The 26,170-nt window shown below is 40.4% G+C and overlaps 1 protein-coding gene across 7 annotated transcripts in view; it reads left to right on the top strand.

The window, feature by feature from the left end:
- Positions 1-1,011: 1,011 nt before the first annotated feature.
- CIT (citron rho-interacting serine/threonine kinase) overlaps positions 1,012-26,170 on the top strand; it is a 70,422-nt gene continuing 45,263 nt past the window's right edge. For 4 of the 7 annotated variants that reach the window (XM_064674713.1, XM_064674712.1, XM_064674716.1 and 1 more), the window contains exons 1-12: positions 1,012-1,133; positions 1,893-2,034; positions 3,295-3,470; positions 4,751-4,852; positions 5,062-5,204; positions 6,135-6,228; positions 7,558-7,761; positions 8,303-8,456; positions 15,875-16,055; positions 23,012-23,117; positions 23,989-24,132; positions 25,493-25,612. In XM_064674713.1, coding sequence (XP_064530783.1) covers positions 1,038-1,133; positions 1,893-2,034; positions 3,295-3,470; positions 4,751-4,852; positions 5,062-5,204; positions 6,135-6,228; positions 7,558-7,761; positions 8,303-8,456; positions 15,875-16,055; positions 23,012-23,117; positions 23,989-24,132; positions 25,493-25,612 — 1,662 coding nt within the window. In that variant the 5' untranslated portion in view covers positions 1,012-1,037. The remainder of the gene's footprint in view (positions 1,134-1,892; positions 2,035-3,294; positions 3,471-4,750; positions 4,853-5,061; positions 5,205-6,134; positions 6,229-7,557; positions 7,762-8,302; positions 8,457-15,874; positions 16,056-23,011; positions 23,118-23,988; positions 24,133-25,492; positions 25,613-26,170) is intronic. The other 3 variants (XM_064674715.1, XM_064674714.1, XM_064674710.1) reach the window with 2 other exon arrangements.

Here is a 26,170-nt window from a genome sequence, read left to right as displayed (position 1 = left end):
TTTAAAGCTTCTGGAAACCTTTCCGTTTCCCCTCTGGCTGCCCGACCTGGCAGCACCTGCTGCCAACTATGACGTGCAGGGCAGGGTCGAGCCAGCTCCAGTTCAGGGCTCTTGGGAATGAGTCACTTTGTGCGCTCTAAGACTTGGCAAAGCAAAAACAGACAGAAAAAAAAATATATAAAGAGGTAAAACACATTTCAAGCGGCGTGAGCGCTGAACGGGAGCCAACCGGCGAGAGCGGGTCCGCAGCAGCTCAGCGACAGCCGCGGCGGCGCCTCCCAGCTCCCTGCAGGCTGCGCGAGTTTGCCTTCGCTTCCCCCGGGGAGGCCGAGCCCGAGCGGTGCCAGCCCCGCATCCGCCGGGTCCCCTCAGCGGCGCTTCCGGCCCGCCCGGCCCGCCATTGGCGCGCGCCCCGTCACGGGAAGTGATGGCGGGCGGGCCCCGCCCCGCGCGCGCCGTTCAAACGCGGGCGGCGGTAAAGGCGGGAGCGCGCGGGGCCGGGCGGGGCCGCGGGGAGGGGACCCGGGGGGGACCTCAGGGGTGGCTCTGAGGGGGGTCTGGGGGCTGAGGGGTCCCTGAGGCCACCGGGGGCTTGGGGGGGCTCCGCACCGTCCCGCCTGCGGCCGTTCCCTCTCCGCCCAGGGAGGTGGTGGAGCCGCCGTGCCTGGAGGTGTTTAAGGAAAGACTGGATCTTGCACTGAGCGCCCTGGTGTAGCTGACACGGTGGTGTTCGGCCACAGGTTGGGTGTTCGGCCACAGGTTGGGCTCGATGATCTCAGAGTTTTCCAACCTAATTGGTTGGATGATTCTCCACTCCCCAAACCCCCCCGTTCCCCAAATTGCCGCGGCGCGCCAGGCGCGTTCAAACTTACCACTATTAGTGGTATATTCCCCAAAGGAATATAAATGTTGCTTAGATTACGTCCACCCTCATCTCCTTATTTTTAATTTAAAGTCAGCCATTCAAGTTCCTGCTGAATGTCCCTGTTCTCTTTTTCAGGTGATTGTTTATACGGGATAAGCTCGTACAAGTAAGGATGTTGAAGTTTAAATGCGGTGCCCGAAATCCGGTCGAGGCAGGAGCGGTGGAACCCATCACCAGCCGAGCTTCTCGGCTGAATCTGCTCTTTCAGGTAAAGAACATCTGGCCTGGGAGTAGCTGATCTCAGTTTTGTTCATGTCCACTCCCTGCATGTCAAAATACAGTCTTACTTGTTTGTGTGGATGCTCAAAGCGTGCCTGTGTCATTGTTTGGGGGAAGGGGTAAAAGAAGTGGATAAATAAGTGAAGTTCAAAGTGTATCTGCTTTGCACGAAGTTCAGTGGATAGTATCAGGTCTGATGTTTTGTGCATGTGTCAATGCTTTAGCCTGATGGATTTCTCCATGCAAAGATGAAATATTGCATTCTGTGCCCTGTAATCTTCATTTTTTTCCATGGGTGATGTAGCTGTGGGTTTGTCCTGAGATGAATTTACCTAACCAGCTGCTATTTGATCATCTGAGGTTCAGCAGCTTTTCCCCTAGGGTTAATATTGATACCGATTGCTTAAACCATTTGTACCATGAAAAAACACACATGATACAATGTCAAGGAAAAATCCAGTCAGATCAGAGTCATCAGGAGGGTGTAGGTAGTTCCAAGAAAGCTGAGACTTGAACTTTAAAAATCATTAAGATTGCTTTGTCTAAAAGTAAAATACCTGTGACAGCTATTACAGATAGACACAGTGAGTTGATATATTTACCTCACACTTCTGTATCATTTGCCTAATTTCTGAAGAAGTGATTTTAAAATGAGTAATATATAATCTGCTCTATACATCTGTTATTGATTTGAGGCTTTTCATTGTTGTCTGAGACTCCATCTGCTGTTGCTGCTTTTTTTTTCCAGGGGAAGCCACTCTTTGTGACTCAACAGCAGATGTCTCCTCTCTCCCGGGAAGGCATCCTTGATTCGTTATTTGTTCTTTTTGAAGAGTGCAGAAATCCTGCTTTAATGAAAATTAAACACGTTGGCAACTTTGTCAAGAAGTGTAAGTTTGTTTAAACTAATTTTCAGGTGTCATTTTAAAAGACAGTTCTTAGTAATCTGGATGTTTAAGTAATGCTTTAGTTGCTTTGATCCATTAATGAATGTAACCCAGGACTTTGAGCATCTGACTTTTTGTGGGCAGACTCAACATTGCAAAGGGGATCTTGGCAGTCTTAGTAAAGCTTTGTTCAGGTCCAAGATCAAATGCAAGTGGCTTTTGAAGTGCTGTGACTCGAATGTGCATCCTCCTTAGTCTGTACTATATTTATATCTGAGGAGGCACTTTCTTGGAAAGTGTCTGAGCACTTGATACAGCAAAGCTCCAAATGCACACAATAGAAGGATGTCAGAAGTTGAGAGCAGGGTGGTGACTAGAGGGATGAGAAAAAACATTCAAGAAAGGAACTTAATAATCCTTGGCTCTTTCATGTTTTGGATTCCTTCTGTTACCTGAGTTTTGCATGTGCAACTTGTAAATAGTGTTTCTGTTCTTCAAAGGTCTGTTTTCTAAAGGAGTAAATATGTTACTGATAATGTGCTCGGGTTCCTTTCAGGGAAGAGAGAAAATAAAAGGTTCATCAATTTTTCTGTTAAGATATAGCAGAAAGCCATTTGGTTACAAGCAACGTGTCATGCCCTCTGTAACAGCTCCATCCAATGATTTCTAGATATTGTTATTGGACAGTAATTTTCTGTTGGTCTGAAGAATTTTTAGAGCAGTTTCCCATGAGCGACTGAGTATCACCCTGCATGCTGGTCAGTGGAAAACTTGAGCTGAATATCTGCAATAAATGCCTGTGGTTGGTTGTTAGACAATGGACTAGTGCCTCCCTCAGGCAGAGGAGCAAACCCTGCCCCTGGACTCCAGAGAAGCCCTCATATTTAGGGAATACACTTTGTGTTGGTAAAGGGTGGCTGGAAAGAAGTTGGAAACCAAAGAGGCTCTCAGCCTCTGATGTTATGAATGGGACAGAATTATGGTTGCTATGAGAACTGTCTTAGCATTTCCTGATTCCTTTGTGTGTACCATATTTCAGACTTAACTCTGCATCGATACATTCTTTTTCTAGTTCTTATGCATACTGTTATTTTTAAGAAGCATATTCTGGAAAGATTTAACATTTCTTGAGAATCTGGAACTGAATGTCTTTTTTTTTTTTTTTAATTTTTTTTTTAAATTTAATTTTATTCCCCAGTTTTGATGTCTTTTTTCATGAAATGCCAGTTGGCCAATGTAAAAATAAGTATTTTATTTTTATAGATGCAGAGGCTATAGCTGAACTGAAGGAACTGCAACCCAGTGTGAAGGATTTTGAAGTAAAGAGTGTGGTTGGCTGTGGTCACTTTGCAGAGGTCAAAGTAGTAAGAGAGAAAGTTACTGGTGATATTTATGCTATGAAGGTGATGAGCAAGGAGTCCTTGCTGGCACAGGAGCACGTATGTATATTTGTGTTATTACAGTAGGAGGATAAATTGCAATTTGTTAAACACTTCCTTTTTGTCACTACTATTAGAATAAAGCTAAAAATGTATCTTGAGAAGGTTCATCTTACATTTCAGTAGAGCAGTAAATCTGTGTTTAAAAGCCATTGTCAAAGTCCATGGACTGGCTGAAGTGCCATCCTCAGGTGCTAAAACATGGCCCGTGTCTTCAAGAGCTTAACATCAATTGTAAGACAAGAAAAAACAGATGAAGTGAACACTGAATCACTATTGATCTGCTTGTTGATGGCTTGGATTTTCAGGCAATCTATTCATTAAGGGTTTTTTTATTTTAAAGAGTGATGTAGAATGTCAGGAGTGGGTGTGAAGGCAAACTGGTGATTGGGTTTTTATGGAGAGCCTCTTGCTACCTTGGGAAATGGGGTAATAGAGGTTGTTATCATAGTTTAGTGAGAAACAGAAGTTAATTCTTTTACTGACTTGAGATGACAAGCAGGACAGAGACACTCCATGAAAGACCTCTTGAATTTATGCAGCAGTATCTGCATTAGTTGATCCCCATACGTGGTGCAGTTAGGTTGCTCCTGAGATTCCTTATAATTTTTTGTAGCTACTAAAAATGAAGCCAGACTAAAATTGTTCTTTCTATTGCATAGAATAACAAGAAAGCAAAGTAGGATACTACCCTTGTTCATTGTGGGTCAGTGAAAGTAGGGAATGTTGGTCTAAAGAAGTTTACAGTATTCTGTAATAAAATTAATTTCTTGTTGTCTGGCTGAACATCCGAACAATTAAATAGTTGCTAGAGGAGGATTTCATCAAAACCTTGTATTTTAATGCCTTACAATGAATGTATCACTAAATTGGCTGTAAGATGCTACCCCATAATTAGTTCAGCTTCTTTTCTGCTTGTCTGATTCTTTTGAGATTGGTTTTATTTTACTGGGGCCAGTCCAGATGAAGTCAACCAGACTGCACTCCAGACTGGTGGATGCTTCAACAGATTGAGAGGGAAGCTGGCCTTTGCTGCAGGGACTGTTCAGCTGAAAGCAAGCTAGACAACAGAGAGTGGGAGGGGAACAGAAAACAAAAAGAAGTAAAATGAAATTACTTTTTTGAAGGTGTATATCACAAGGAAATAGCACTTAAAATTTCTGTGTAATTTTTTTGCGATGTGTGCCTTTGGCACAGACTCAAACTTTTCTCAAACTAGGGGATTCTAATGTATTCTAACTCCCTCTCATCATGATATAACTGAACACTTCTTTTTGTAGGTGTCATTTTTTGAGGAAGAACGCAGCATATTAGCTCAGAGCACCAGTCCATGGATTCCACAGTTACAATATGCATTTCAAGACAGGAAAAATCTCTACTTGGTAATGCCTGCTGTTTGTTTTTCTCCTCTGTTGAACACTACTGCTGTTGTTGTACTAAAGAACAACGTGATGGTTGAAATGTGCTCGTTTTCTGTTAGTTTTCCTGCACTACATGCCACTATTTGATATGTGTCCAGTGTGATATGGAGGAGTTGAATGGAATATCTTTTGTGTACATGAAATATGTGTTCTTTTAAAATGTAATGTAGGTTATGGAGTATGAGCCTGGAGGGGACTTGCTGTCCCTCTTAAACCGATATGAGGACCAACTGGATGAGAATATGGTGCAGTTTTATCTTGCAGAGTTGGTCTTGGCCATCCACAGTGTCCATCAGATGGGTTATGTCCACAGGTAGGTAAAGTTTGCTTTGCAGAGCACAGATATGTTTAATCAGTATCATCCCAGAGAAGGTGTTCTGGAATGATGCATTCTTGTGTGATTTCTTTTATTTTATATTCTGTCCTCTTTCAGGACAGTATTTCACAAGCTGTATTGGAAGACAAAATTAGAAAATTAATCAGACTCCCAACTATAATTGTAGCTAAAGGCATTAACTTTGATGTAAAGTTCAGCCTAATATCAAGAAAGGATTGTTACATATATTTTTCTGGAGGCTCAGTAAAAAGAAGCCTTAATGTTGCACTATAAAAAATTTAAATCTTTTCCAGAGATTGCTGCTTTTGGCACCAAAGAGTGTGGGAAATTAGTGTAATTGTTAAAAATTGTTGTGCTGACTGGTGAACAGGGCAGTATAGGATGTTGGAGTAGTTAAATATCACAGTTTTCTCTCCAGGCTTGGAGGCTGATGTGTGCATTTTCAAATCATATTGGTATTTAATAAATTTATTCCATTCCGAGGGTGTGGAAATTATTAGGAATTATTTTATGTTCCAGGAGGTGCAGTGGCTGCACTTAGAGCACAGACTGTGGCCTTCTAATGCAGGGTCACTGCCTGGATTTGGAAGATGAGCAGAATAAGTTGCAAGGGAATTTGGGAAGAAAGCTACCTCATACTTTACTGTAACTCACAATGTGGTGAGGGTGCAAAACCACCTTCTCTTTCCATCTTCTATCAATAATTATTAACCTTCCATGAAATAAAGAGAAATTTAATACTTTCCTATTTGGTTGGAAACAGAACAGCAGTTGGAAACAAGGCTCCCACTTGAAAGTGCAGCTGAGCACAGGGTTGAGTGTCACTGAATAGGGCTATCCTGTTATCTGGATGTGATAGTAGGGAATAGCATGGAAAGGTGCTGATGGCTTTCTCCTTGCTTACAGAGACATCAAACCAGAGAATGTTCTTATTGACCGAACAGGACACATTAAACTGGTGGACTTTGGGTCAGCTGCCAAGATGACAGTAAACAAAATGGTAATAATGTGGATTTAAACTTTGTCTGTGGCTTGTTTGGATAGTCCAGTCAAAAGGGGAAAACTAACTTGGTATTTATTCCTGGACTGCACCTTGCTCTTCTGCCTCTCTTGTCCAAGAATCTGCTCTCAATCATATCTTTCTATTTATGAAAGGCTTTTCAAACATGAGCTCAGGTATCTTTTGCAGCCCTCAGTAGATATATGTTAGCTTATTAAATACATATAAATACACAAGTAAGGTTTAGACAAGACTACTTACTCATGGTGCTGCACTGTGATACAAAATCATACTTTTAGAGGTTCTTACAGCTGTTCAATGGACATGGATTTATAATGGTTCATAATTTGAAGGGAAATCGTGTCTGTTGTAACTAAGGTGGCATAGCTTTGAAGACTGGGGATCTCTTGGTTAAAATGGGTCACATTCCAGTGTTCTGGGCTTCACTCATCAGCACTACATTGAAATCTGGATCAGTGGAGTTTTTTATAAGTTCCTTGTAAGTTTTGGTAACTGCAAACAACTTTCAGTGAAAATTTAAAATTAAAATGTATCTAAGTGAGAACATGAAGTTCTGCACCAGATTCCGGTCTTGTTTTACAGTTTTTCTTTCTTCATAGCATTTTCTTTTTGATGTGATTCTTACCATTCTCTTTTCCCTGTTCTTGCATTTTCAGTGCTTTCTGCATTGCATTTTCCTTTTAAGTGTTTTCTTCACATTACCTTTTCAGTCACCCTCAGGTTTTTAGCCTGCCTGCTGTTCTGTTTCATTCTTTATGCCACTCAGTGCAAAAATGATTGCAGTTTTGACTCCTGAATTACCTTTTCTAAGCAGTCCAGAAATTCAGATATTAGTACTCTGCTGATCATGAACATAAGGTAAAAAAATAGGGGTGAGAGAGGAATGAGGGCAGGGAATATTTATGTCTAAATTTGACTGGTTTTGAAATTTCAGCTACGATATCCCTGTTAATACTACTTGAAGCAGTAGAGCTAGACTGTATTTTCTGCTTAAAACATCAGTTTAGTAATCCTGTGCTTTTTGGAATGCAGCTTTTCTACTTTAGGAGTTTGTACTTTCTAATAACAGTTGGCTCTGATGATTTGACTCCTTTTATACCAAATAGCTTGCTTTGTTTGTTTATCAGCAGTGTCCTTAATGTTGCACTTATTTGCCAAACAGCCTTGCTTAAAATTACTTACTTAAAATTCACTTGGAGGGCTGAAAATTATGCCTCATTAAAGAAAAAAAAAAATAAAAAAAGAAAGAAACAAGATGAAAATGAACAGAAAGTGCTGTGATATCACTTGGTATGTCTTTGCTTCTAGGTGAGTGCCAGGCTGCCTGTTGGCACACCTGACTACATGGCACCAGAAATGCTGACAGGGTTGAGTGGGGATGGCAAAGCCTCTTATGGTCCAGAATGTGACTGGTGGTCCCTCGGAGTCATTGCCTATGAGATGGTTTATGGAAGAACTCCCTTCACTGAAGGGACTGCAGCAAAAACTTTCAATAACATCATGAACTTCCAGGTAGAGAGAACTCCTTCCCTGTTCTCGAGTAAAAAGGGTGTAACTAAAGACTGTTTTTACAGCTGAGAAAAGAAGCTTTTGGATGTCTCTTACTTTGTCATGTTCGTAAAATACTTGGAATATATGCTTTATATTGTATTTGCATGTCTCTGTAGTGTAGATATCAAGTAATTTTTTGTAACAGGTGTCATAGTCCCTGGTTCAGAAAATCCTAAGCCACAAACCCTTGGAAGTTTGGGAGAATTTTCTGGGAAAGTGTCTTGTTTTACTCTTCCATCTGTGTGTGCCATTGGCCATTGCTCAGCATAAGATGGTGACCTGGGATACCATTGGCCTGGGTGGGAACAATTGTTCCTGTGTTCTTATCTTTGCTGCAGTAAATGCATATAAAAGCCTATTTGGATAAAAAGCACCCTGCTTTTATTTGTGTGCTATAAATATTCATCCTTTGTGCCTGACATATCTCAGAATAATGAAACTTAATCTTACTGTTCTGAGCCTGTTCTCCTACTGAGCAGAAATCCATTTCTTTCTAATGCAGAGATTTCTGAAGTTCCCAGAGGATGTGAAAGTTAGCAGTGAATTTCTTGACCTGATCCAGAGCCTGCTTTGTGGGCAGAAGGAAAGGCTGGGTTATGAGGGTCTCTGCTGCCACCCATTTTTTTCTAAAATTGACTGGAATAATATCCGTAACAGTAAGTAGAATAAAGCTGTATTTATAAAGAATTTCTGATTCTTTGGTTAATGGGAAAATTGGTACAATGTGAGTATTTGTGTGTTTGATTTGAATTATTCATTATGAAACAGGACTGTGTCCTGGAGTGGGTGCTTTTAACAAAACAGCTCATTTTGGTTTTTGAATAGGCTATGTTAACAGGTGAAAACTGTAAGGTGAGATGAGTTTAATAAAACTCCCTATGAATTTCTGATGCAATTGCCATATTACTGCAGGCACTAGACTGGAAAATCAAAATGGTCCTTTCCATGTCCTTTCTCAGATTAAAATGCATCAGTAGGTTCATTCAGGCCTCTGCCACCTCAGTTTGCTTAATTTGGGCTTCATCTGCTTTTTTTTGTTGTATCTTCAGCTTTCTCCTTCCTTGCTCGTGAACCAACTTCACTTTAAGGTTGGTTTATTTTTTGTAGTTTCTGTAGGTGATGAAATGGCTGTAGGGCCATTGAGTTTTTCCTCAAAGTCAATGGGGGTAATACATCACTGGGGGTTTTTTGGTCAAAAATCTGTTCATTCAGCTAGGAGTAGAATAAAACCACTGAGGCAGATAATTTTCTGTGCAGAAAACTGTTTATAAGACTATGTAAACAATGAAATTTTGTGTTTGGAAGTACTGAGGCTCCAGCTCCATGGTAAAAGCAAATATTTCACAGATCATCAGTGATCTCTATATGGGCATCTGACTTGTGTTGGATAGTATTTGAAATTATTTGGACTGTAAGATTACCTGGGCAGGCAACATGCCTGCCTTATATTTTTTATCAAATATACTGTAAGGGAATGATCGTGCTCCATTTTCCATGATAAATTGCTAAGCCCAGTGCTTCTACATTTGATGACTATCTCAGCACTTCAGCTGTCAACTCCACAGACTGTTTGCTCACTTTTCTGTTGATTCATTAATTTTGAACTTGTGGAGTTGCTGTTCTGTTAAATTCCATTGTTTCTGCCCTTTGAGAGCCATCGAGCCTCGAGCCCTTTTCATCATTTTAGCATACATTTCCCAGCTCACTCTGCCTTCTTTCCCCAGAGCCCTGCCTAAGCCACCAGTGTCTGAAATTTTTCTATAACATTTATATCATATTATCTCAGATCTAGAAAAAAAATAGTGCCATGTGAGCATCTGTTCTGCTGTTTCCTTACCAACTGCCTGTCTAGGATTCACACAACTGCACGAGTTCATTGAGCATTTTTGCCACTTCATGTAGCAGTGGTGATGCTGATGGGCAAGCTGGTAGGCAGCCCTGCTTGTCATTACAATGTTGAAATAATCATTTGGGATTTTAAAAAAAATCCCATTTCTGCCTGCAGCTGGCCAGTGGATTGAATCACTCCCTTTAATATCTGGACCTACCCACTGTGCCAATTCGTGCAGTTTGACCCCTGACTTGGATGTTGTGCCTCATCCTCGATAAACCCCTGCTGGAACTAGCACAAAACACAGCAGTCTTCTGGCTTTAAGCAGCAGATTCAATGTATCACCTCTTGCTTTGCTCTCAGCTGTGGCTCTCCTTGGGCTGGTTTTTCGGGGCAGCGGTGCTGTCATTCTGTCCAAAACCTCTGTCAGGTTTGACCTGGGCTATCTAAAGGCTAAAGATCTCTTTCTAAGCTTGACCTCTGCTGATAGTGGTGTTTGACTGGAGCAATGGCAGCCTGAGAAAATTAGGAAACTAGTGAGTGCTGGAAGAGGTCACAGGATTTAGGTTTATATTAAAGAATCTCACTGCCTCAAGTTAATCTGGTCAAAGACTTTGGGGTTATGGAGTGTTGGATTTGGTGAGCTTAAGGCCTTTGCCACCTGAAATGATTCTACGATTCTACGACTGTTAAATTCTGTATCAGTACAATCAGACTTTTCTCTAGTCCATAAGAGCAATGATGTAATTTCTGTTTCAAACTGAGCAAGGTAGAGGAAAAATTGGTACCTTTGCCTTGCAGGTATTTAATTATCATGCTGAGAGCTCCAGGATAGCCATTCTTAATGCACTGATTTTAGTTAAGAATGTGTCATTAAGGGGTTTTTCAGTGTTACATTTTGTTGTTATGGTAACCTATGAAACACTTGACTTTTTAGTAAACCCCTTTCCTAAAGATTGTTGCCTCTAAAACAAACTCTCAACTTCCTTGGGTTCAAGTAATGTGTGTCTGCAGAAGCAGCTCTTAAGTTACAGAAACAAGATCAAACCATTAAACCTAAGGTCAGTTTTAACTGAATTAGTCTCAACAGGTAATCTTCCCCTTCATTGGAGTATTATACTGAAACACACTTATGGATTTTGCTCTCTGTTGACTTCTGCTATTTAATGACTTCTGAAGCTTATTAAAAAAAAAAAAAGGCACCCCAAAACAGAGAGCACCACACTTCCCCTCATAAATAAACCAACCCAAAACTTTCAAAAGTTTGTGTTGATTTACTTGACAGAATTTTCTGAAAATAGTTTGGAATTTATTTACCTGGAATAAGCATATTTCTACCTGTGTTTCAGCTAAATGATCAAGTATTTCACTGGAAAGTTGATAACAGAATTATTTGAGTACTTAATAATTATCTAAAATCAGAGATAGAGAATGGGGGGATGACATACTTGAGTTATCAGCAACAAGGCTACATTCTTTATAATTTGTGGATTTTGTTAGTTACCTTCTGTAATTTCAAATCCATAAACTGCATCAGCTTTTTAATTTGGAACCAACAAACTGCTTTGCTGAAGCCTTGCTGGGAGATGGTCAGAAGACTTTTATTATTAGCTAAGCAATATATATGTATACCATAAAGAACCTTTCATTTTAAGAATTACTTAGTAACTGCAGTCCAAGAGGTCTTTGAAAATGGAATGGCATGTTTGGACTTGCATGAGGAAACTATATATATGAGAAGAAAAGAATTAATGTCTTGTGCAAACACAAGAACTCGTGAAAGTGTTGAAGACTGATTTTTAGGCTGTTTTCTGCTATTGAACAAGCAGGAACCCAAATCTCATTATTCATAAGTCTAAGACACTTCCTTATCCTTTTGAACCCCAAGCTGACGTTCAACATGTTAACAGTTAAACACTGTGGTGTTTCATGCTTGTCTTCAGAGAAGTTTATTGACTTGTTTCTTGGAGCTCACTTTCATTTCAGCTTGGAGATCACTTCTGCTAACAGAAATGTATGTGTTGGATCCTTGTCTTGACAGAACAGTAGAAATGTTAAGACAATATTGTATAGATTGGTTGGAACTAGTACAGTGCCTTTTTTATAAGTGGTCTTAGAGAAAACATCCTTAAATTACATCACTGGGCTTTTCTATTTTTCTTCCATAACACCTTCTCAAATAGGGCTGTTAGAGCCCCAGGAACAGTAATGCCTAACCTACTTAAAAAGGCTGTGGGGATGCTTTTCCTCAGGAAGCATTTATAGATCACCTTGTAGATCAAGAAAAGACACATTTTTATCCTTAAGAAACATTCAGTATTGCTTTTAAGTCTCCTATTTCAGTTGAGTCTCTCACTGTCCCAGGGGAAATGCAGTCTCTCTTTTCTGAATTTGCATGAAAATATTTTGAAATGATGGAAAGACCTGGTTAAAGCAATGTTCTTTGAACTAGTCATAAATACACACACTAATGCAGTGTTAAAAAAATTATTTCCATAAGAGACACTTTATCTAATCTTAATGATAAAGTGGTTAAAGTACTTGAGTGTGTGTGTGGTGGTTTTGGCTTTTTCTTTTTTTTTCCTTTTTCCTTTTTTTTTTTTTTTTTTTAAACTAAGCAACCTACAACACCCCCTTTTCCTCTGAAAGTCATCCTTTGGAACAGATGGAAGAGGGTTACATCCTTCCACAAGTGGGGAGGTATCTAGGCAAGCAATTGGCTTTTTTAAAACATGCAGTTCTCCACAAGATACTTTAAATGGTAAACAGAACATGTGCCTTCGTCGTAACATGTCAGAGACAAAAAGAGGTCTTTGCATGAGTAGAAACATCAGGTTTAGTGTCTTTTTGAGTAATAGTTTTGCCTCCCTTTTGAGTGAGCCTGAAAAAAGTGCAAATTTTTCACCTTGTCAGATGTGCTGGCACCGTGTTCACATTTAGCTCTCAGAGGCTCGTCTTGACCTCTGCTAAAGGATTCTTCCCTTAAAGAAGCAGCTGATAAGCACATCAATGTATTTGCATTCCCCAGTCTTCATCTTGTTCTGAAAATACTACAGCTGTGTGACAGCTTTCTGATTTTAAGCAAGAAATAATAATTTAACTAGAGATTATGTCATCATGGGACTCACATTTGAGAACAAAATTGCTTGTCTGTTTTAGCTTGTTTTTACAAGACTACTCTGTTTATTCTGTGGGTATTTTGGACTTCAGACAGAGGACTCAGTCTTGGAAATAAAAGGCTGTGAAGAAGCTACCAAATAATTAACAAAATCAGACAGAGTGGATCTAACCTTTTCTTTTTTTTTTTTTTTTAAGTTACTCCAAGTTATTACTCTGGAGTGATTTTTTTTCTCCTGTGTTGAAACTCCTGAAGAAGTTTTGCTTCTCATTTTCAGTCACTATTGACAATTTCAGAACTACTTGACATCTAAGGGTGTTTTTGTTGAATGACTGTTCCAAGTCTCCTCTTTATTGCTACTATTTCTTGAACAAATATTAACATTAGTATCAATACAAATTATTAATATCAAAGTTATACTGCAGAGTTGCAGACTTCTTGGACTTTTAGTGATGGATTTTAGTGAATGCAACATAGAGGACAAAGGTTTTTTTCATTCTTTTTTACTCTAGTGTTCACAATTTCTCTTCTTTGTTCTCATATTTTATTAAGCATTAGAAGAAGCTGTCGTGTAAAACACTGTGCTCTTTAAACTAGTTTCCCACCAGCCCCAAAGGTTTACTCTGTCTCACATTCAGTTTTATCTCTGTGCATCCATTGTGCCCCCACTGAGCCCTTTTCATCTTTTTATGTGCATGCATAGTTAAATGCTATTTTCTTTTATGCATGTGGTTTGAGTAAGAATTCTTACTGTTGGTGAGAGGAAGGACTTTCTTTTTAATTGCAAGGCCTTCAAGATGACTCTTAAGATCTTCTTTGCTGATTTCTGGTGAGAAGTAAGGCTCTAGGTCTCTCTTTTGAAGATGAAGTTATCTGTCAGGCTCTGGGAAGTGCATAACAGGGGGCTTATACTGTTATAAAAAGGCAGCCAAGTTGGATTTTGGTACCTCTTTAAGAAAGATTCTAGACTTCCCGGATGGAGTGAAGAGTTTGCTCTTTTCCCTATTACTTTACCTCACAGACAGCATCTGTCTTCAGAAACAATGTTAAAAACCTCACAGCAGCCCCTTCCTGTAAGAGGATGTGCAGAGTTCTTTCAGCAAATGTCCTGAACTAAAAAATTCTAATCCTAAATTAATCCTCCTCTGCTGTGAATTAACTGTAACTTGAGGCTTATATATGCATTAAAAATGAAATACTTACAAATTGTTTCCCGTTACTTCTCTGTTTTTAATCATTAAGAGGATATGGAAGAGTAGCTGGACGTTATTCTGACATTAAGTGATTTAAAAAAAACATACACAGCCTAACCAACAATCTGTATTTCAAAATTATATTTATGGTACATAAATATCAGCATTATATTGGATCTAAATTTGTATTATAACCAATAAAACAGAAGAAATTAATAAATTCATGATATTGACAGAAATTTTAAATCTGCTGCTGCCAGTAAATAAAACTGCTACTTACAGAACCTATTTAATTTCTGTATTTTCCCCATTTATCTCATTCTAATGGACTTGGAACTACTGTACGTGAGCAGCATCCTCTCTGGCTTCATGGAATTTCTTCTCACTCCCCTGCTTGGGAGCAGCGTCAGGATGGCTCCTTGGGGAGCTGCTACCAAAGCCTGGGTGTGGAGTTGGGATTTGGCAGTTCATACAGACACAGTTCTTTTTTTTTTTGGTCTTTTGGCCGTTCCTGCTGGTCTGGTGGGTACTTTCAGCTACATTTGTGTAGAGAACGAAGAGTTAACAGTGGGCAGTGAAGGGCTTTGGCAGCCTAGAGGGAGCCAGCAAGCTCCAGCCGTGCCTGGTTCTGCCCCTGTCAGTCCCGTCGGCAGCAGCATCTGTCACGATGCAGGCAGGTAGGGTTAAACCCCGAGCATGCAGGGAGTGAGGAGCAGGGAGCCTGCACTGCAGGGGTTGGAGTGTTTGTTCCCGGTTCTTCAATCCTCACCAGCCCTTCAGCTCCAGGAGATCCACACTGGATCCATGGTAACGGGTTTAGCACACTCCACTTCCATCAGCTGGTGACAATGGGCTGCTCTGGTTGCTGACAGAAGAGCTGTCTCCTTTGCTAATCTCTGTTTTAGCTCTGTGGAGTTGCAGGGAGTGGGGACCTAAGTGATGAAATAAATAAATAAATAAATAAATAAATGTTAGAAAACGTGATTTAATGAGGCAGGAATTGCCCAGCAGGCTCTTGCATTCCTTCCTTTCCCACATGTAGCCAAGCCAGCAGGTAGCTCGGGTGCTGCACATCATTGAGGAGAACTTGTCCTTTTGTTCCTTGGGTTAATTAAACTGAAGCTAATGTAAGAAAATCGGCTGAAATTAAACAACTGCTTGACAAGTTAAGTGGCACCAATTTAGAAATTATACTAAGAAATACATTGTAATTCCTGCTATTTATACCTCTCTTCAGAGCTGATTGTATCAGAGCCAGACTGCAGTGGTGTCCCGACAAGAGTTCCAGATCTTCAGCAAGCTCTTTCAGAGAAATAAAATCTTACTTTCTTCCTTTCCTAAACACCAGTGAATTTCTAGTAGCTGTAGTTTATTAGAACCTTCCAGGAGAAAGACCAGTTTGCTCTTGATTAGAAGCCCATGCTGGGAAGATTCTTGTTAGTGCTGAAGGGTAAGATATATCCCTCAGCTGACTGGCACAGGATCAGGCTTCATTCTCAGGTAGTGTCACTAATTGGACAGGTTGAAGACATTTTCCTTTTCAAGATGAATCAGAATTGACTGACTTTTAGCTATATTACATCAATGTTTTACTTAGCCTGGTGCTTTGATTTTATTCAATGTATGTGTTTAAAAAACCCAACATCCTAACCTGAAACAAAAAAACCCCAAGCCCCCCAGTCTCAAATGCCCAAGCTAAAGCCCAGTTTGATGAGTGGGAGACGTTGTGCCTGCAGAGTGGTAGCCATGTTGGTGGCTCAAGGGTTAATCTCTTGTTGCTGTAATACGCTTTGAGAGCAGCAGCTCAGTCTGCTTGTGTTAGCAAGATTAAAAGCAGGAGCTGCAGTGCCATTGCAAGCACTGAATGAGTGGGACTGTTGCAGAGTGAACTGTAGCTGAATTTTGTCTTTTCTTCTTGCTTTTTTTCACCAGCTCCTCCCCCCTTCGTTCCTACTCTCAAGTCTGATGATGACACCTCAAATTTTGATGAACCAGAGAAGAATTCGCGGGTTTTATCCTCTACGCGCCAGTTGAGCCCAGCAGGATTCTCGGGGGAAGATTTGCCGTTTGTGGGGTTTTCATTCATCAAGGCATTGGGGATCCTCAGACCAGAGTAAGTAGGAATTATTGCTTAGGTGGACAGGACCACTGGAAAATGGGCAGGTTTGTTACAGTGAGGATGGTGTGTGTGGGGAAAAGCTGTTTTAACTGCTGTACTCTGCTGTAGGGAAGCTGCCAGATTCGGGCTTGATCTGTTGCTGCTGTGCCTTGTGCATGTCCTACCGTTCTGTGATTATTTCTGGGATGAAGGGGAGGGAATGGGATGGAAAGATTGATTCTAAAGCAGTTATTGTTGAAATTGTTGCTGAAATACTCTGAATTAGTTGTTGCTGTTAAGCAGGGAGCAGCAGATGATTGCATTTCTGGTACTGCAGATCCCTGCAAGAGGGAGAATACTGAGTTCAGAGATGGAAAAGGGGGGTGGTGTTATTTTATTGGGTCAGAGAGTGGGCACCAAGTGCTGGGGATGTGTAAGGCTGAATCAGTGATCCACAGAAATGGAGCTCCACTAACCTGGGAATGTGCAGCAATGGGTCAGTGAACAAGAGAAGGAGCTGATGGCAGCTGGCCGTGTGCTGCTGGGTCAAGTTAAATAGGAGGACTGGGCATTGCTGTACTGTGTTAGGAGACTGGAGATTCAGGTGAAATATTCAGTGTGTGTGTGTGTAGGGATATGAAGATCTAGAAGAAATGGTTTTCCATGGAAAGAAAACATGCTTTCTGAGGGAATGGAGTCAGAGAAAAAGAAGAATATAAGTAATGTGTTATAAACCATCTGATGTGGTGGGTGGTTAGTTTCTGATGACAGAGCTATTGAAAAAGTATTAGTGCAGTGCATTAAGTTGGGAAGTCCTTACCTTGGGATCTGGAGGCCTCTCAGGAACGCAGTGGCTTTAGCTGTGTTAGTGATTCAGTGCACTGAGGTGCTGTGTTTTCGTGTCAACCATCGTTCACTCCTGCTAGTTAGTTCCCTTCAGGGACTTGGTTGTCAATCTGTCTTAATCAAGTTTCATTTTTTGTCATACTCGTTGTGATAGTTGCTCTGCAGTAAACGTGTCACCAAATCTGGTGATACTGTTGACATCTTTGATCTTGCCCATGCCGTGAATCAAGGTTATATGATGGTTATGCCAGTAATAAGAAGGGAATCTTTGGCTGTTCCTCCTCAGCAGAGTTGCTCTTATGGCAAAAGGGAGACAACATAAAAACCCAAAAAGTGTTCTTTTGGTGAAATGATCTAATATTGTCAGCAGAATTAGAAAAAGGGATTGTTAGATCTGTAGATACCTGGTGTTAAAATCTGTCTTAATTCAGGAGTGATGAGTTTAACTTAGGGTATTATCTTTTCTGCCTGGGGAACTGCAATCCATGTACCAAGGCTAAATGGCCATTCAGGTGACAGAAGAGCCTCAATAGTGACCACATATGTGTGGTAAAAATCTATATGTAATCGGGCCCAGGACTAGAACTGAAGAGGAGTGTGAGGTGAAGTCTCAGAACAGTGGTGTAACTGTACTGGAGCTGTAGCAGATGGATTGATGTGCTTCTTTTTTGGAGATGGTACTGAAAATGCATATGGAAGTTATATTTGAATTTTGGTAATAGATAGGAAAAGGTATAGCAAAAGAGTATAGGGATTAATGTCCTCTGGAGAAATTTTGACTGAAGTAAAATTTCTGTTTTGTGTGGCCTGTTTTTTCCCTGTACTGGAACAGAAAGACATCATATATTTAATTTTACCCCAAATAATTTTAATTTAGGTAGGTCTTATTGGCTTCTTTTTTTGAATGAGATCTTGATAAATGCACTTTGTTATTTTTAGCAGTTAATATTTGCATTTTGTTCTGAGAAGGTGATTTAAATATGGCAAAGAGCTTGCGGAGACTTGAAAATATATCTGTATTTAAATAATGCGGTGATTAGTTTATTCTCAATATCACTGCAGTTGGGTCCTAAAGATAACTTCTTACTTATGAAATGTTGTCTAATGTGTGTTTTACTTGAGGAAATACAGTACTGTTTCTGTCCACACTAGCTTGAACATCAAATTCTAGATGCAGAACAGTAAATGGAGGGGGGGAGGCTTATCTCTTGTGAATCTCGGGACGTCTTCTCTGGAAGGTCCTAAGTCAGGAAGTTGATCAGTCCAGAATTTTTGTTCTTAAAATCTTTCCTCTGAAAGTCCAACCTTATGGTTGCTAAGTGATGCAGATCTGTTTTCCTGTCTGCAGCACGAGCCCTCCAGTGCTGCTCACAGTGAGCCCAGGCAGCTGCAGGGTGCCAGTAACAAGGTCCTTGAAACTTTCCTGGCTTTTAATTTGAGGGCTGTCAAGCCACGAAGTTTGACCTTGTTCACTGGACAGCAAGAAGGTATGGCTGAGCTAGGAATTTCAAATACTTCAGTAAAAAGAAAAGGAAGGTAAAAGAAGTCCTCTTTTCCATTCTTCTCTTTCTCCCAATGACTTAGTGCTAGAAGGGTTCACCTGAGTCACTTAGACCTGTTGCCAGAAATTACATAGTTGGTGTGTAGATTAAAAGGGCTCATTGAATTACAGTGCTGCCCCATACCATGAGATTTGGGATGAATTTGTGACCCTCTAACAACTGTGAAATTTAACAAAAGAGCAAAAGTCATGACATTAATGTATCGTAGGAAGCAATCAGGAGAAATCAAGGGCTTAATTGCTGCTGCCATAGGTTCCTGTCCTAGCAATCTGCTGGATGGTTCTAAGAGCTGGGTTGAGGCTGCAGAGAAAGACCAGCTGAGTCCTTCTCCCATCATGGCCTCTGAATTCCTGATATGGGGGAGAAGAGCCTGTCTGACTGCAAACCTGGCTGCTGGTTTGGCTGTGAGCGTGTGACTGTGACAAGATAAGAGGCAACTGAGGGTTTAATTCCATTAAAAGCCAGCCCCACCTTCCTGTCCCTAACCATGGCTGATCTCCAGTGCTTAGAACAAGTGACAAAAACCCTTGGGTGCCAAAAATATGCATCAAGTGGTGAAGGAAAATCGTTCTTGTCCTTTGCAGGTGACTAGCAGAAGCCTGAAGGCATAAGATAAATATGTTGTAAATCCAGGGTTAACCAAATATACCAAATTGCCTAATAAAAATAAATACCTAATAAAAATAAATGCCTAGTAAAAATCAATACCAAATAAAATGTACCAAAATACCTAATGAAAAATACCTAATTAAAAAATACTTTATAATGCAAATTTTTGCCTGCCTGTGTCCTCTCTGCAAGGTCCTAAGAAAGGGTATTTTCAGGATTTCTGGGGTTTTGTTTTTTGGGGGTTATTGGGATTGTTGTTTTTTTTAATTTTAAAAATTTGGTATGGATTCATGACTGTCATTATAAAATACTGAGGTTTAAAATGGGCCATTCTTCCAAAAAGAAGGACTACTGATTTCTTCCAACAGTTTGTCGGTTCTGGTGAGCTCTTTCACCAAAGATAGATTAAAGAGGAAGCACAGGATGAGCATACCAAAAATATGCTTTGCTTCAGCAAGCTCTATTCACAGATTGATGGTATCACTGTTTGTTTTTGGTTGGTTTTTTTTTAGGCCTGAGCAAGCATTTAGGAGGGGGCGGAAGGTACAGATGAGTATAATGCTAAAAGGAATAGAGCATGAGGGATGGGGGATGAGATTATGGGCATGTTGTGTGGGGGCCAGGATTAGGACAGATGGTGCCAATCATTGTGAGAAGGAAGCAGCACAGGTGAGTTGGGGGTTTCTGAGAGTGGCACAAAAGGACACAGGAAGTTCCGAGGGGTGATGTGATGCATGGGGGGGACCAAGGGACGTGTTTGATACCCCAGAGTCATCCTGGAGCTTTTCCTCTGCTAATGCTTTTTTCTTTTTCATCTCAGCCAAGTTGGAACTGGAGGAGCTTTTGCACAACCAGCACCATTTCTGATCATTCTGCTGGTTGAGGCTGCTGCTGATCTAGCTGTGAAATCACTAGTCAGCTGTAAGTTAACTTGGTTTTTAGTCATGCAGGCAGTGCTTCTTTGGAAAGTAAATTGGCACAGCCCCAGTGCTATCAGAGCTTGGTACTATGGACTTGACTTTGGTTTTTTTTTAATCTTTTATTGCAATTTTCTTGTTGATGGATACTGGTTACCTTTTGTTAACCTATTTTTTCACACTTCAGAGGAAACAGCAGAAACTGCTGTCGTGCTAAGAGAATTGATCCAGATGTAGCAGTTAATTAAATGAAATACTCTGAGATGGTCCTAGCCTGAATGATAGCTTTGCATCATGGCTTTTGATGTTGGATTGTATGTGTTTAATTTCTGCAATGATGCTGACTGAGGAAGAATGTAAGTGCCCCAGAAATGTGGGTATTTTCCACCTTGTCATGCTCTGTTGAGAGCTTCTATCACCATGACAAGGCTAATTAGATTAGCCAGTATTCCATTTCTCTTGATTTCCTCTGTCTGCCCCTTTCTGATACTTTGAAGATTGTATGGATGTTCAGGAAGTTGTTCTAATACAATTTGTACACAGGAAAGAATTACTGGGAAAGCAAGTCTGTTAAAAGCTGCGTGTCCAGGGCTAACCAAAATCGGTTTCCTTGGGGATAAGATGTACTGTTTCCACGGCAGGAAAATTGTCCTGGCACCAGGACATATATTTTTAAGGAATTTCTTCCTTGCTTTGGACAGGAATGAGGAAGAAAGGTTGTAGTTCTAGTTTGTAGCCTCCTCTTCCCTTGCAAAGCCAACACCAACCCTGAGGAGCAGCTCCCTCTGCAGTCACCTCGTGAAATGCAAACTTCGGTCGGTCTCCTGCTCTCTGTCCCAGCCCATCCCACCTGGCTGAACCACCTGGCCTTACAGAGCTCTGCATCTCCTTCCCTGAATCCATCCTGTTCCTGCCTGGTTTGCAGTGCATATGGAAGCTTTGAGCTGGCTTACTAGGAGAAATTTTTGAAAAGCAAAATAGTGCCTGTAACATTAGGCTCTGATTCTTTTAATAGCAAATAAAATAAATGAGCAAAAATAACAAATAAAATTAGCTCCTTTAGGGAGGTGGAATAGAAGCCACAAGTAAAACCAGGTTTGTGAGAACTGGCTGGAGTTTTCTTAGGTAATGCCTCAGGTTTGAAAAGGTGATGGCTAAGGCTGAAACTATAATTGAAAAAAAGATTGCTTCAGCCTGTACAGTTCAGACCTGTAAAAATACATTTTTATTATAAGAAGATTTTCAGACTTGTCTCAGTACATATTTGCAGCTATTTACATATATTTGATTAACATTTGAAAGCAGATTCCTTAGTGTCTTTTTTAGTTAATGTGAGCTTTAATTTGTATTTTTAGACTGCTTTTCTCAACTATTCATTTTTAGCCTTGTTTGTACACCCAGCTGTTATGGAATTTAATATGCATCTTTCTCAGATGGTTGCCTTTTCTCTGTAGGAGTATAGACACGCTTTATAAATTGATTTTTAAATATGGTAATTAGACGGATCGGATTGATTGGACCAGGACTAAAGGAATGCTGTATAAAAGCATTAATTTTAAACATTTTTTTTTAGTAAGTCCTGATCATATCTGTATCATTGACATGCAGGATTCTTTCTTCTAAGTTTTTCCATATCAGGTTTCTGAAGAGATGATAATATTTGACCTCTCAGGGCAGAACTGGTGGATTTTGCTGTGTTTGTTTGCTGATATCAAAATGTTGTTTCCTAATGACAGCTTGGGGTGGTGGTGCTGACGATCTGTTTGGTACAGAGATGTTGCTGCAGCATTTTCATCAAAATCCCCGTCTCTCTGCCTGTGCCTGTGTTGCAAATCTAGTTGGATTAAGGAGTAGATTTTTCTCAGAAAATGGTGGTGATGGAACGAAACTTTCCTTGGTGTTAAGAGGAGCCTGTGCTGCTGTGTGTGGGTGTGTGGCTATATGCAGAGAGCTGCTCAAAGCTCCTTTCTCTCCATGGGGATAGCTGGCTGCACACCAAACTGTGGCCAGGAGAAGCAGAAAGCAACGTGTGGGCAGCCCGTGTGATCTTTTATTAGCACCTTCATTGTGCTCCTGCGTTTTGATCTATCAGTTAACTCTGGTTCCATCACTAACTGCTCAAATATCTAGTTTGAATCATTTGATGCGAGGGAGAATGTGATTTTTAAAATTATGTTTTGATTCGTGTACTTAATTTTTTGGTTGCAGATTGCATATTTAAGACTGCAAAGCACTAAAAATATGCTGCCAAACATCAGGTGGCTTCCTATCATTTTCTAGAAGGAATTTAGACTAGCAGAAACAGTAACTTCTTAAATGCTGAGTCCCAATTAGACAGAAAGCTTAAGGACAAGTAAATATTTCCCCCAGGTTTCTGGAGTCAAATTGTTTTGAACAGTACAGTTAAGTTGTGTCTCATGAAAAAGAATTACTTCTAAGTGGAACTCCGAAGTTCTGCAGTGTGACTAATCATATTGATATTGATTGAGTTTGTAGGGATCATATGAATTGGGTAAGGAAAGTTTCAATTTTGATTCACAGAATGTAACTAAGGATATTAAACTCTTCTTCCTGTGGTGCAGATTATGAAATGTTGAAGTTTTTAGGGCTTTTGTAGTTCAATGATAATTTAAAAACCTGTTTAAAAATAAAGTACCAAATAAAAGGCATTTCTCCGGAAATTTGTTATCTTTCCAAAGGTTACTTTGGCTTTATGCTTTGGTTTTGTTGCACTTATGAATCCCTACAAATTATGCAATGCTGCTGCTGTGATTTATTGTTTTGCACTGTGACGTATCCACTGATGGAAAATATTAATCTTGTAAATAGAAGTACACATGGATTATTTAATAATGATATACTGTCATCAGCTTTTATGGTGTGTTTGATCTGAAATGATGGCTGTTAGACTGGAATTGCTGCACCTTTCTTTTATCCCGGGATAAGTAAGTACACAAGGACTTTACAGAGGCTGCATGAATCAGATTTCTGTTACCTTTTGCCTATATTCATGTGCTGTTTGGCTTTGCTCTTTTAGATCTGTTTTTTCAAGTGTGGATTCTCCAGCCAAGGTCAGCTCCATGGAAAAGACACTTCTTCTCAAGAGCAAAGAACTCCAAGACGCCCAGGACAAGTGTCACAAGGTATTTATTTATGCGATTGGCCATCTCCATTGCTCCAGGAATCTGCAACCACTGTATGTCCAGGGATCTGTCAGATGCTGCTGATCATCCAGACTCGTGGTGGGCAAAGTGCTTTTCCTTCAGAGAGGTGGCTTCCTGTCCAGTACAAAGGGAGATGAATTTAGGCCATGCTGTTGCTCTAGATACTTTTATCTTAACAAGAAGCGGCTCTGGATTTTAAACTGTCCTTTTCCCAGCGTTGACACAGACGACTGCTGCTTCCTGCAGGCCGTGCCTCTTCATCACCACAGTTACCCCAGTACTGTTCTGAGGGGCTCTTCCTCACTCATCAGCTCCTGCTTATATAACTGTTGTCACGTCACTGCTTGTGGTGAACGTCTCATAACAGTTGCTGTGCTCCAATAAAGGGAACCTGGTGGAGTCTTTTAACACTTACTGCTTGTTTGAGACTTTTATGAGAGTTCCATTACTTTTCTCCCTGCTCTGTTCTGGATTTGACCATTTGCTCCTGACAAGGAGATGGGGGGAAACCATCTTCTGGTCCAGCATGGATTTGGGATAAGGTTAAAGTGACCCATCTCTGCAAGTCAGGTGAAAAATGATTGTGTCTTCTTTGCTAACTGGGGTTCGAAGAATGACTGAATATGAACAAGCAGCTTGAATGAATGGGGTGACTTAGACTTACTACTTGTCCTTAAGAAGAACTGTGCATTCCTGGAGCAGAGACAATGGTATCGGAATTTAAACACCATTTGGAGAAACATAGCTTAGAAGTCTCTTGGAGACAAATTCCTTACAAACAGAGCTCTGAATGTAGCAGTTAACAAAGGTTGTGAAGCCCCCCTTTATAACCTCTTGATATTTATTGCAGATGGAGCAGGAAATGACGCGGTTGCACCGGAGAGTGTCAGAGGTGGAGGCTGTACTTAGCCAAAAGGAGGTGGAACTGAAAGCCTCTGAGACCCAGCGATCCCTCCTGGAGCAGGACCTGGCCACCTATATCACAGAATGCAGTGTGAGCCCTTACCCCAGGCCTTCCAGAGCTGAAGGCCTGAAATTTGGTGGTCTTTGTCTTTCTCTTCCATCGTGCTTTCAGTGGGGTACTTGATGGAGAGAAAATAATGTGTGAGGGGATATCTGTTGAACATGGAGCCCTGAATTGTTTGCAAAAGCTTGCTTGGTAGTTTTATTCGAGCGTTGTTTCATGGTCATGTGCTTAGATCATGCAGGAGTGACTACTGTCCTGGTCTTGCTGAAACTATTTGTGATGTTTGTCTTACTGGCTGTGCTAGAACATGCTTGGGTGTGACTTCTTGCAGGTTTCTTAGCCAGAAGAGGAAGGGGCCTAATCAGTGCCTAGACAGGAATCTTCAGGAACAAATAGGATTAGGAAGCAATGGTGTTGCCTCCATCTGTGGTGTCCTGAGTTCAGACCGATCCAGTTCCCCAGCACAATGTCAGGGAAGGTTGTAGGACAGGGGCTATTTTTCAGGTAGAATATAAAAATGAGACTGCAAAACCATGACTTCAAAGATCATTTGGCATTTTTCATGGGAGCTGGAATGTCTGCCCAGTTGTCCTGGCAAGATTCCAGTGAGGATATTTTCATTCTAGTCGATAGTCTCTGTATTTTCAGTTGGATATACAATTATGTTTCCTCTCTTGTACCAAGAACAGAAGTGCAGATAATACTCTCTTTCAGAGAATTGAAAACCATTTCTGATGGGTTGGTTTGTTGGGAAGCACATCTTAAAACGGGGCTGAGTTTTACCATACCAAATGCTACTAGGTAAATAAATAAAATCCAGTTTATGTCTCTCTATTGAAGAATAATACTCAGTTGATAGGAGGACCATTCCACTGGTAGGTCCAAATTGCAGGTAAGGTATGTGGTGAGATACAGACTCAGCTCTTCTGTTCTTTGTAGAAGTTTAACAATGATTAAAGCATTTGACTCACTTAACAGCAACAAGAAAAATGTAAGTAACATGAAGTTGAAGGATTGTGTCTAGGTTGTGAATTAATAGTCCTGGATAAAATATAGATAAATGCTGTCAATAATGGATGCCTTTTGTGATCTGTGTTTGGTTTTTGTCTCTAAACCTGATGTGAGGAAGTAGATATTTGAACCAAGATTTGAGTAAACAATGTTTGTATAAATGGGCTGCTTCTGTTCAGATAGGAGCAGCACTGGCCATGAATTTCATTAGAGTTCCATCACTGGTGCCTCAATTTTTCTTTTTTTAATTTTTTTTTATTATTATTATTTTGATGCCTCACTGCAGTCGAGGAGGCATTTGTGTAACTAAAGATCTTCATTATACAACCATTTGAAAAAACCAAAGACTGTGTATTGAACATTTTGCTTTCTGCAGAGCTTAAAGCGAAGCCTGGAGCAGGCACGGATGGAGGTGTCTCAGGAAGATGATAAGGCACTGCAGCTCCTTCATGATATCAGAGAGCAGAGCCGAAAACTGCAAGAGATCAAAGAACAGGTATTCCTGCTTCTTTGGGGAGCAGGGTGGCTGTCCACAAATAGGCATTCTTGGCATATTCTAGCTCTGGTGCCAGGATGACATTTGATGTTGGTAGGCTGGGATAACTCCCAATCTGTGTGTTTTCACATGGGTTCCTAAACAATATAGGGAGCAACAAAATTCCACTTGTGTATTTTGCAAGTAGGCACAGACTCCAAACTTCAGGTTTTTCTTTTCCTAGTCCTGAGAGGACTTTGTCTATAAAACTAGCTTAGGAGAAAGTTGCAATGCTTTACTAATATACTGCATTAGAAATGAGCTATCCATTTAAAATGGTTAAGGTATGCAAATTTCACAACAAGTTAATGAATCTTCACCTGGGAGAGAACTGAGCCAGCCTTTGTGTTGGTTTTTTTTTTCTTTCTTATCTGGCCATTTAAAATGCTTAATAGTCTTTCAAAATAGAATGTATGTTGCCTAACTCTTCTTTTCCTAATTTAATCTGTTTGCAAAGGAGAAATTAATAATTTTTTTGTCCACTAGAAGAATGTTCAAAATTCATTAATCCATATGGTT

The sequence above is a fragment of the Pseudopipra pipra genome, chromosome 18 (genome assembly GCF_036250125.1).
Source record: "Pseudopipra pipra isolate bDixPip1 chromosome 18, bDixPip1.hap1, whole genome shotgun sequence".
Lineage (NCBI taxonomy): Eukaryota > Metazoa > Chordata > Aves > Passeriformes > Pipridae > Pseudopipra > Pseudopipra pipra.
Note: the sequence above shows the minus strand (reverse complement) of the source record. Positions and strands in the feature narration are given on the sequence as shown.